The sequence below is a fragment of the Parasteatoda tepidariorum genome, chromosome 9, assembly GCF_982258835.1.
Source record: "Parasteatoda tepidariorum strain Cologne lab strain chromosome 9, Ptep-v5.0, whole genome shotgun sequence".
NCBI classification, from domain to species: Eukaryota; Metazoa; Arthropoda; class Arachnida; order Araneae; family Theridiidae; genus Parasteatoda; species Parasteatoda tepidariorum.
The window spans coordinates 81745907-81758412 of record NC_141763.1 but is presented as its reverse complement, the minus strand read 5'-3'; the positions used below and the strand labels follow the sequence as shown (position 1 = coordinate 81758412).

General features: G+C 24.5%; 1 protein-coding gene across 1 annotated transcript; it reads left to right on the top strand.

The window, feature by feature from the left end:
- Positions 1–1806: 1806 nt before the first annotated feature.
- LOC107442728 (uncharacterized) lies at positions 1807–12061 on the top strand. The gene is made up of 2 exons (XM_016056360.4): positions 1807–2205; positions 11731–12061. The coding sequence occupies exons 1-2, from the start codon at positions 1993–1995 to the stop codon at positions 11956–11958; spliced, it is 441 nt and encodes a 146-aa protein (XP_015911846.1). The 5' UTR covers positions 1807–1992; the 3' UTR covers positions 11959–12061.
- The last annotated feature ends 445 nt before the right edge of the window (positions 12062–12506 follow it).

Sequence of the window (12506 nt, the reverse complement as noted above, 5' to 3'; positions counted from 1 at the left end):
TAGAAGGCATTGGAGAGTGCAGGACACAAATTGGGGATTGCACAGAACACTGGAAACCTTTCACGTGTTGAAGGGAGTGTAGAAAACATTATAGAGTCAACGCTGAGACTCGAACCACAGTTCTTTCGGTTATGAAACTAACAGATTAGCCTTCTCAGCTGTAATACGTACGCAGTTGCAAAAAACTAAATAACTTCATTAGGTGGGCTTAATTGGTGCAATAAGACTGCTTATTTAACCGCATTAGGTGAAAGCAGTTGAAAATAACCGACAGTAGCCTGTCCATCCAATTAGCCATAGTGTTTACAGTAAAGAACATTTTTTATTTATACAGTTTTAAAACCGTTTACAACTAATGTGGTTAAAAGATCATAAATACTAAACTCTATGTTTTTTTTTAACCATTTACAACTAGCATGGTTTCAAATCCGCAAATTTCTACTAGACATTGGAGATGGTTTATCTTTTATGGTGCAGCTATTTATGCAAGAATGAGATAATCGTATTCTAACAGTTCAGGGTCACAAATTGGGAAAAGTAGGAAGCTAGAACTCTTTATGTATTGGAGGGAAAGGAGGTATCAAATGTGTGTACTCGAACCCCTGTTCTGTAGGTCATGAGATTGACGGATTAGCACTCTCGGCTACAATATGTACCCATCTACAAGGTACTAAGTGGGTTTATTAGGTGGTTCTAGTTCATGCGATAAAATTCTGGTTGCTTCACTGTATGGATGAGTGAAAGCTGTTAATAAACTGTTTTTCTCATAGTTAACAGTTTAAATATCATCCTATTTATGGTAATTTGATTGTTTTGTTAGAATACGGCAATATAGCATTTAAATAAATTGTTATTTAACCCTTTTTTAGAGAAAATTATATATATATATATATATATATATATATATATATATATATATATATATATATATATATATATATATATATATATATATATATATATATATATATATAATGAATAATTAATGAGAAGAGAAGAAAAAAAAATTATTAAAATTAAATTACTTCTTAAAATATTAAAATTTTTTTCATGCATTCTTAAATAAAAAAAAACTTATTCAAAATTTTGGAAACAAAATAAAGAAAAGATATAATCTCTTCATCAGCTCACCCGATTATATTTGCAGAAAAGAGTGCTTTCTAATATTGTATCAATGTAGCCAAAGTAAAATATATCAATACAAAAGTGTGAGAAGCACTAGAAAAAATTAAAAAATAAGTTTTTTTTACATAAAATTCTTTATGTTACTTACGTTTACTTACTTAAGTTTAAAAATAAAACTAAGATACATAATTGTTTTTTAATATTTTTAAAAAATAATTTTATTTTAATAATTTTTCTTCTTCTATTTTCATTATTCATTATTTCATTATTATTTTCCATATATTCTCTTTTTTTTAAATCCATCCAGTTATACCATATATATCCAGTTAATCTATATATATATATATATATATATATATATATATATATATATATATATATATATATATATATATATATATATATATATATATATATATATATATATATATATATATATATATATATATATATATATATATATATATATTAGGAAAAAAATAAAGGAAATAATAAGTTCATTAAATATTTTAGACTCTTCAGTTTAGATTTTGTTTAGTACGGAGTCATTCATTTTTCCAGTTATTAAACTTCTTAAGAAGTTTCTCTGAAATAGCTCATCTCTAAAAGTACCTGAAGGTAAACTTATTTACTTTCTCCTGCAAACAGTGAAAGTGATGATAAATCAAAACCACTTTGAAGATCATCAGGAGAAGAAAAAAAATCAGTTGAAGACACACGGTATGTACTTCCGTGATCTTGACAAACACTTATTATATATACACACAATAACTGGAAACCTACCGTGCGTGAAAAGTGAGAAAACGCGTGCTTTTAGCGTCGTATAAAAGATGCCCGAAGCTCTCCTCTCCAAATCATTCGTCAATCATGCTACTTTCATCGCTGTCAATCCTTCTTCTGTGTGGCATTGTGGGGTCTACTTACTACCCCTGGCCTAATCAGGGAAGATGGCAGATAGAACAGAGATCAGGAGATGAATTGTATCCAGGGACTTATTTAGGAGAAGGAAATGCTGCCTTGATGAGAGGATATGCAGAGCTTTCTTGCACTTTAAATGCTTTTGAAGGATATATTGTATCAGTAAGTCCGATTTCGTAATTTATCATAGATATTATTTTTTATTAACATGTAATAAATACAACTTAAATCATAATTTTTAAAAATTGTTTTTCACTTCAACTTTTGAAATATATATTGTATCAATAAATCCTATTTTGAAATTTAACATAGATATTATTTTTATTAACATGTAATAAATACAATTTAAATTAAAATTTATAAAGATAATTTTTAAAAATTGTCTTACACTTCAGCCTTTGAAGTATATATATTGTATCAGTAAGTCCGATTTCGTAATTTATCATACATATTATTTTTTATTAACATGTAATAAATACAACTTAAATTGTAATTTTTAAAAACTATTCTTTACTTCAACTTTTGAATTATATATTGTATCAATAAATCCTATTTTGAAATTTAACATAGATATTATTCTTATTAACATGTAATAAATACAATTAAAATTAAAATTTATAAAGAAAATTTTTAAAAATTGTCTTATACTTCAACCTTTGAAGTATATATATTGTATCAGTAAGTTCGGTTTCGTAATTTATCATATATATTATTTTTTATTAACATGTAATAAATACAACTTAAATTGTAATTTTTAAAAGTTGTTTTTTTACTTCAACTTTCGAATCATATATTGTAATCCTATTAAAATCCGAGTAAATCCTATTTTGAAATTTAATATAGATATTATTTTTATTAACATGTAATAAATATAGTTTAAATTATAATTTTTAAAGATAATTTTTTAAAATTGTCTTATACTTCAACCTTTAAAGTATGTCTATTGTATCAGTAAGTTCGGTTTCGTAATTTATCTTATATATTATTTTTTATTAACATGTAATAAATGTAACTTGGATTATAATTTTTAAAAATTGTTTTTCACTTCAATATTTGAATTATATGCTGTAGTATCAATAAATCCTATTTTGAAATTTAACATGGATATTATTTTTATAAATACAATTTAAATTATAACTTTTAAGGAGAATTTTTTAAAATTGTCTTACACTTCAACCTTTGAAGTCAAGTATCAGTAAGTCCGATTTCGTAATTTATCATAGATATATTATTTTTTATTAACATGTAATAAATACAATTTAAATTATAATTTTTAAAAATTGTTTTTTCAACTTTTGAATTATATATTGCATCAATAAATCCTATTCTGAAATTTAACATAGATATTATTTTTATTAACAAGTAATAAATACAATTTAAATTATAATTTTTAAAGAGAATTTTTAAAAATTGTCTTATAATTCAGCCTTTGAAGTATATATATTGTATCAATAACCGATTTCGTAATTTATCATAGATATTATTTTTATTAACATGCAATAAATATAATTTAAAATTATAATTTTTTAAAGATAATTTAAAAAATTGTCTTATACTTCAACCTTTGAAGGTTCAGTATCAGATTTATTGTATCAATAAATCTGATTTCGTAATTTATCATAGATATCACTTTTATTAACATGTAATAAATACAATTTAAATTATAATTTTTGAAGATAATTCTTAAAAATTATTTTATAATTCAACTTCTAAGTATATAATGCATCAATAAATCAGATTTCGTAATTTATCATACATATTGTTTTTATTACCATGCAATAAAAACAATTTAAATTGTAATTCTTAAGGAGAATTTTTAAAAATTGTCTTATACTTCAACTGTTGAAGTATATATTGTATCAATAAATATGATTTTAATTATCATCAGCAATTTTTTATTGATCTGTAATAAGTAATCTTTATTTTTGAAAAGGATTTAAAAACAATTGTCTTATTCTTTAGCTTTTGGAAGATATATTGTATTAGTAAGTCTTATTTTAATTTATCATCTATAATTTTTTATTAATATATAAAAAGTATATTTAAAATCATTCTATTTTTAAAGACTTGCCCATTAAATGCTTTTGAATGATACATTGTATCAATAAGGCCAATTTCAATTCTCCTCGATAATTTTTTATTAATATTTAATAAGCATGTTTAAAATCCTTAATTTTAAAGTTGATTTAAAAAAATTGTCTTATTCCTTAGCTTTCAAAGGGATATTTTTTTATTAGTAATACTGATTTCAATTTAACATCCATAATTTTTTTTATTAATATGTAAAAATTATGGTTCAAATTATAATTTTGAAAGACGTGTTTTTTAAAAAAAGAAGTCCGTAAGGCCAGAAGGACCGTAAGTCCGATTCTAATTTATCATAAATAACTTTTTTTATTAGTATGTAATAATTATTTTTTAAATTGTTGTTTTATGTAGTATTTATATGGAACTGTCTTGCATTTCAAATGCTTTAGAAAGATAAATGGTATTGATAAGTTCGATTTGAATTAATCATCCTTATTTTTTTAATCATAGGTACTAAGCATTTTTTAAATTATCATTATTACGGAGCATTTAAATGAATTTTCTTAAACTTTAAGTGATTTTGTATCTGTAAGTTAATATGCAATGGATGTTCTTTAAGTTGTTATTTTTATAGAGTGTTTTAAAGATTTTCATGTACTTTAAATCCTTTTGAAGAATAAATTCTACCAATAAGTTCAACTTTTTATTTATCATCGATTTTTTTTTATTAATATGTAATGATTGTTTCTTAAATTATTACTCTTAAAGGGGATTTTTATGGAATGTTTTTGAACTTTAAATGCTTTTGAAGGACATAATGTGTCCGTAGGTTCAATTATAATTTATGACAGATAATTTTTTATTGATAACAAGTATTTTCTAAATTTCCTACTGTGTTTATAATCTAATTATAATATTCCAAATTTCCTACTGTGTGTTATAATTGTGCTGAATTTAAAAAAAATGAACTTCTTTAACATTGTCTTAAAATTTAATGGTAATTGTCTTGAATTTTGAACTTTTTACTTATAAAGCATATGTTTCAACAGTAAGTCCGATTTTTATTTAATTTGGTAATTAGTTTTTATTAATATGTAATTAGTATTTTTTAAATTATTATTTTATAGATTATTTTGGATTTATCTAAAATACTTTAATTTATAACTATTGTAGTATTGGAATATGTGTAATGTTAAAATTTCAAAGTTGTAAATTTTAACGTTTTTTAAAAATAACTATGGAATTTTAAAACGGTTACGTTGTTTTATTTCTATATCTAGAGTATTCTGAAGTTACAAAAATTTAATTTTTATACGGTTTAAATAGGCATAAAAAGAACATTTGTTTGCAATATTATATCTTATGGTTTGAATATTAATTCTAAAATTTTAAGAATTCATAGAATGTGGACTTGTAAATGTTTAAAAATTCAGATGACTTGAATATATTTATAATATACCTCTAAATTTCGCTCCCATTCTTTATGGGATGTTTAATTTATTAAAGTATCATTTTCAAATATTGTATATTCTATTCTAATTATCTTCTGATATTTTCCTCTTTTTCTAGAGTATGATGAGGTTTTAATTTTTATAATTAAAAAGTTAGAATTATTTTCCATTTTGATATTTTAAAGAAAATTACAATAGTTTAGCTCATATTATGACTGAAATTGCTGTATATTGATGTAATGTGATGTGCTGTAATTGCTGTAATTGATATATATTGAATGAATTAATTTTTGAATGAAACTGCATTTTATTGAATAAGTGAATTGATACCGTTTTATACGTTCTAACAAAAAGAATCATTCATACTCTTAGCAATATTATGCACTGAATATTACATTTATAATAATTACAAAATACCTGACAAAACACAATAAAATAGATGAAAGATTTTACTATTTTAATATTTATTTTAAAAATTATGTACAAAAATATCAGAAAATGCTTCATTTTTATTTAAAAATAAGGAAAAAATTAATATATAAAGTAAAACAATTTCACACCTTATTAGAATTTGTAAAATGAATTTCCATCAAATCTTTAAGTGAATTTTTTGTATTGATATTATTACTAAAAGGAAATAATAAAGGTATTGTATTTATATAAAACTTAGAAAAATGTTGAATCAATACTCAAGCATACTTCACTCTTGATTAGGGTTTATCTTTATCGGTAAATAAAAATACTGTTTATTTTTACTCTAAATCGAAACTTTGTCATTAAATATGAATTCTTAATTAAGCCTTAAATTCTATTTTACCTCTTAAAACATGCCTGCAAATTTTAGGTAAAACAAAGAGTGACAAATCTTATAAGGTTTGCTAAGCTACTTAAATTAATCTTTCCCTTGTTCACTAAATTAAAACTTTCAATTTTTTACTAAATGTATGTAAATAAGTACCATAATTTTACAGAAAACCAGAATGTTTTGTGAACCATTACCATATGAACGGAAAAATTACCAAATGAGTGGCTTAAACATTCTATGTATATAAATTGTATTAACCTGAAATATTATTATTTTTTACTAGAAATGTCATTATTATATAGTAGGGTAGTTTTACTAGAATTTCTTTCTCCGTGTATGATTTAAGACATTTTTGTTTGCAATTCCAAAATTAATTCAAGACAAAAAATACCTCTTGCGATTTGTTTGATTTACTTAAAACATCTTCATATCTCCCTTACTGTTACTTACAGGCGAGTTAATTATTCTTAAAAGTATCAAAAAATAATATTTATTTGATTAATTTTTATTTAAATCTGAATAAAGTATATTGAAATAAACACGAAATGTCACAATACACACACACAAAAAAAATTGTTTAGTCATTCTAATTGCATTTAACATATGAAAAGAAACATTTTACTTACTTGGTTATTCTTTTCCTTTTCATTCAAACTCGTAATTAAAGATATGTTTTTCAGAATAAAAGAGGAAATTAAACCATTGTTGTTAGAATCATTTCTATTCATAACGTCATGTTACTAAAAATATTACGCTTGAGTTCCTTTTGAAAAAAAGCAATGCTTAGAAGGTAAATATTGAATACCTCTCTGTGTCGCACATTCATTGGATGAAAGCTTTTGTTGTCGTCGAAGAAATAAGATGTTCGCCTAAATACATGTTATTAAACATGGCTTTACATTTCTCAACTGGTTGTTTCGAAGATAAGATATAAATGCTTTTTGAGCATCGACAAAAGGTGTTTAAAAAATTGAGTTTTTAATTCAATATAATGGAGAGTGGAACACTATGATCTTCTTTTGAAAGTTTTGCTTCTTTCCTCTGAGAAATTTCAAAATCAATCTGCTTGAAAAAATTTCCGAATATGCTTTGAAAACTTTAATTCATTCGTAAATTTTTCAAAAGTATACATTTTAACTGTTTTTTAATAAATGCGTATGATTTAGAATTAAAAAAATGTAGTACGTTGTTCATTAAGCTATGGGTCACAGTGTACTACTATTAAATTATAACTCTTTTTTCATAAAATTTATTTTATATTTTTTTATTTTTTATATTTTTGATGGTTATATTCATTCAATGAATAGTCAAGAAAAACCTTTCCTGCTAAATATTATTGTTACAATTAGGAGAAACTGTAAGAGTATTAACAAAAAGTCTTATAATAGTATTTATACTATTATAAAACTTTCAATGTATTAAATACCGTATTTTATTGAACGTTTAGTCATTGTATAGAATAATTAAAATCGACCAGAAAATTATTAAGGGATTAATATTTGGGATCTGGGAAATTCTATAGAATTGATAAAGAAAAAACTAAAGGTATTATGCTCAATAGCAATCTTTATGGCCAAATTAAATACTAATTTTTGTATTTCATAGTTTTCCTTAAAAAGCATTTGTCATTCTATACAATGCTGAGGAATTCTAATTAATAACTAGGCAAGGTGCTTAATAATTCTCGCAGTTCATACTTTGATTAATAATACAGGTATTTTATACAATGACTAGGCATTCTAGAAAATACCGGTATTTTTGATTGATATATTTATACAATGACTAGACATTCTAGAAAATGCCTGCATTATTGATATATTATAGTTATACAATAACTTAGAATTGTAGAAAATGGCGGTATTTCCAATATATTATATTTATACAATGACTAAGCATACTAAAAAAGAACGGCATTTTCTATATATTATATTTATACAACGACTACGAATTTTAGTAAACACTGGGATTGACGATATCATAGATTCCAATTTTTTTATCCAAAGAGGGAAGGAAATGTTTTTATTTTCAATAATAGTGACATTTTGTTACTCTGATAAAAAATATGGTCAAAACTACCAGAATATAATGAAATTTAAAGTGTTTCTGGCTCTATTGAAACTCCAAATTTCTCGGTTGTTTTTAAAAAAGCTTTTTAGCAATGACTTTGGAAAAATTAAAGTTTTTTAATATGTGATTAATTTTGAATGTGGTTAACTTTTGCAATTTTATCGTGATATATTTTATCGTGAAAAGGGCATAAAAACCATTTATTCGGTTAAATTTACTTTTTAGATTTGTATTCTTTACCAAATGTCTGGTAATAAGAACTTTAATTTTGAAAACCAGAATTTTCGGTAAACCGCTACCATAGGAATGGAAAAATAGCAAAGTAAATATTTTAAATACCATATATTTTCATCGTATTGCCAGAATTATGGTTATTTTTACCAGAAATGCCATTACCACAAGAGTAAGGTGGTTTTTCAAAAATATTTTTCTCCGAGCTAAGCTCAATAAATGATGTACTTGATTACGTGTTGATTTTTAGTAGCTGGAAAAAATTTCTTGCCTTTGTAATGTTGATTGAAGATACGAAATATTTTATGGTTAGCTAAAATAATAGCAGAAAAAAGGAACTAAAAACTACATTATTTTAAATGCTTAATGTCACATTTTGTAAATTTTATTAAAATTAAAATAATTGTCGGATGTTTATGACGATCTTAACATTCCTTTCGAAAATAAAAGTAATGCTTTTGTTTAAAAGAGTTTTGATGGAAAAAAGGGAATTTCTAATAAGAACATTTAAATAATTTTCAAAAATATAAAATTTTGAAATTTAAAAACGTAATTCTCAAAAAAACACAATGATATACATGTTTCTTTACTCCATATTTATATCAAAAGCGACTTACTATAAAAAACCAAAATATGTTATTTTCACTTATTCAAATAAAGCAAAGAAAATCAGCAATATTGAAACAGACCATTAATTTCTACTCGTTTCCATTTCACTGCAAATACGAAACACAAATCTTTCAATTCCGTGATTAGGCGAAATCAGCGGTGCAGCTAATCATGACATAAAGTAACTTCTTCAGAAGGTTTGGGCCCTCCAGACAAACACATAGTTATGCAAAAGGTAATTTTAGTAGGTTTTTACCCTCTTAACAAAGTGCATTATGTCCTTAGGTTTACCAATTGTATCCTTTTTGCATGCAAATAGATGGTATGCATATGAGAGTTTTCGCATTTTTAGAAACCAGTGTTTGAATACTCAACGAGAGTAATAAAATGACTTTTTGGATTCCAAATTATTTACGCTTTCAGAAAATTCACACGCATGTGGTTTTACGATTCTAAAATTAATTCATAGGTTTAAGGATTTGAGATGTAGTTTTACTTTCGAAGCTTTACAAATGCTAATATTTGAATTTAATTGAAGAAAGATGTTTCACCTTTAGGCATTATAATATTTTAAGCTATTTAGTTTAGAATACTTTTGAATACATTATTGCATGTTTCATAAGTTGATTATAATTATAAATTATTTATCATCTTTACATTTTTTGCGTTGCGAGTTATTTCTAGATAATAACAGTACGAAAATGTTAAAAAAATTGTCAAAAGAAATTTATACCTACTTTAGTTACTAAAGTAGTTCGAAGCTATAAGTTATAGGAATAAATATTTTCTGAATATAGCAATCGAATAATCTAATCGAATAATCTTGATTAATTGCATAATCCAGTGATACTATTCAATTAAACTTCAAAAATTTTCATAACATTCTTGCCAGATAATTTTACAATTGAAATAACCTCATAGAAAGCATATTTGGTTTTGAAAAAAAATGTTTAATTTTTATAAGTTAATTGAATAAATTAGTTCTTTTTTTAGTTTTGTGTATGTATTAGTTTTTGTATAGCCTAATTATTGTAACTTGGATTATAAACAATTATTCTCTGAAGATTTATTTTTCAAAATTTGGAAAATACACTACGAGGCAAATAATTTTGTATGCAAATTGTAAAATGTTTAAAAGACAGTAAACTTTAATGTATCTCACTAGACATTAAATCTTATTCAAAATTAATTAGACTTAAAATGTAGACCTAAAATCTTATTTTTAATAGATAAGGAAGGATTGTATTTTTATAACTAAAGTCTGAATATCTACTTCTAATATATCTCATATGATCCTTATACTGGAATTGTGAAATTAAGTTTTTAAAATTTTTACATTATTTTGTGAAGTTCTGAAAATTTGAATTCATTTCAGAATACGGATTTAGTTTTACAAAAAATGTCATCACAAATATGTTTTTTAATAAGATATGATTTTGATCTAAATTAGAAGTACATAAGAGGACAACATTAGAAATAGAAATGCATAGAATTAAATTATTGGGAATAACTTTAAAAAAAGTCCTATTGAATAAAAAGGAAAAAAATTCTGATTGAAAAACAGTTTTAATTTTTGACTGGCTTCCTGTTTGCGTTTAATATTTTTTTTATTATAAGCAACATAGAAACAACATTTCTTTTCGTAAAACAGAGCAGATGTTATTGAAACTTTAATTATACAACAATACAAAATTGAGCATGCATCTTACCTTAAAAAGTTTGAACTGTATCTGAGCAGTGAATGCAGAATTTAAACAGAAATATATTAAATTTATGGTTGCTGTTAATTTAAAAAAGCATGTTAATGACAGATCAAAAAAGAGGAAGGAATAAATTTCGAATATATTGTCAATAGCTGCCCTTTACTGAGTAAAAATAATTTTATCTTGACCTTATTTTGAGTTGAATATATGATATTAGCTATTGAACGATTTAAATTTTTATTCTTTTTTCTTTATAGAACGTAAATGTAAAACAAATTTTCAAAATATATCTCGGCACTGAGAAAAAAAAGTATGGTCCAAACTACCAGAATATGGTAAAATTTACCGTGGATCTTTTTTCCGGCTCTATGGGAACATCATAATTTTCGGAAGTTTTTACCGAAGACGTTTGGAAATGTTTTTGGTAAAATAAACAGTAAAATAACTTTTTATAATTTGTGTTAAAATTTAGTAAATGTTGCAAAATTTGGTAGTTTGATCATGATACCTTAGAGCATGGCATAAAAAACTATTTATTCGGTTCAGTTTAATTTTCTGTTAGGTATTTTCACTAGTTGTAATGTATAATTATAATTTTAAACAACAGAATTTTCTGTAAAATGTTACATTTATGGATGGAAATTGCCATATAAGTGGTTTAAATACCATACATTTCAGTTTCGATTCCAGAACTATGTTTGTCTTCGAAATGTACCACCGAAATAGTATCGAATAGTGAATTCTTGGCAATCATAAAAATTATTTTATTAAGGCACATTTTTTATTTTCACAGAATGTTGTGTGGTCAAAAATGCGAGGTGATTTCGAGGAACCTTTTTATCCATGTCCTCAGTGTTTTCCTCAAGATCCACGTATTCGCTCCTATGATCACAGAGGCAAATCTATTCTGATGATCCGTGATCCTGGTCCAGTTGATCGTGGAATATACAGATGCAGTGCTACTGGTCAGTATCCCGAGGGCCGATTGACCACAGTTTATCAAGTTGTCCATTTAGTGTAAAAGTTGCTTTCCTGGTGTTCATTTATATTTCATTTGTTAAATAAACATTATTATCACATTTGTCGTTGCTATATTATGGAAAACATCATACTGTATAAATAAAGCTATATTTATGTGATTTAGATTTTTAAATTCCACAAATTCTATTTCTTGATAAGCAAATGAAAGACTATTGTCTAAAACAGGGGTTTACAACTTACATGAGGCCAGGGGACGCAGTTAAAAACACCAGTCAAATGGCTGGCCGCAACTTTATCAGTATTTTATGTAGGACTCTTTTATGTTTGAAGGAGCATTAAATAATACTGTCAGATTTTTATCAAGTTGTACAAAACAATTGAATTACAAATTAAAATAAGAAGTAGATTTTTAAAAATATTTAATTACGTATTAAAAAATTCTGGCTACAATAACTTTAATGTGCACCTATGTATTAAGCAATTAGTGTGCAACAGATATCTAATTGCTAAGATATAAAACTTCAAAAAGGTTGGTATTAAAACTTACGTAGTAGTACACAAAATGTTCACTGAGAGAATTGAGGTTTG

Coding starts and splice junctions, on each gene's coding strand:
- LOC107442728 (XM_016056360.4), top strand. CDS start 1,993: ATGCTACTTTCATCGCTGTCAATCCTTCTTCTGTGTGGCATTGTGGGG. Junction 2,206..11,730: donor TTGAAGGATATATTGTATCA/GTAAGTCCGATT, acceptor TTATTTTCACAG/AATGTTGTGTGGTCAAAAAT.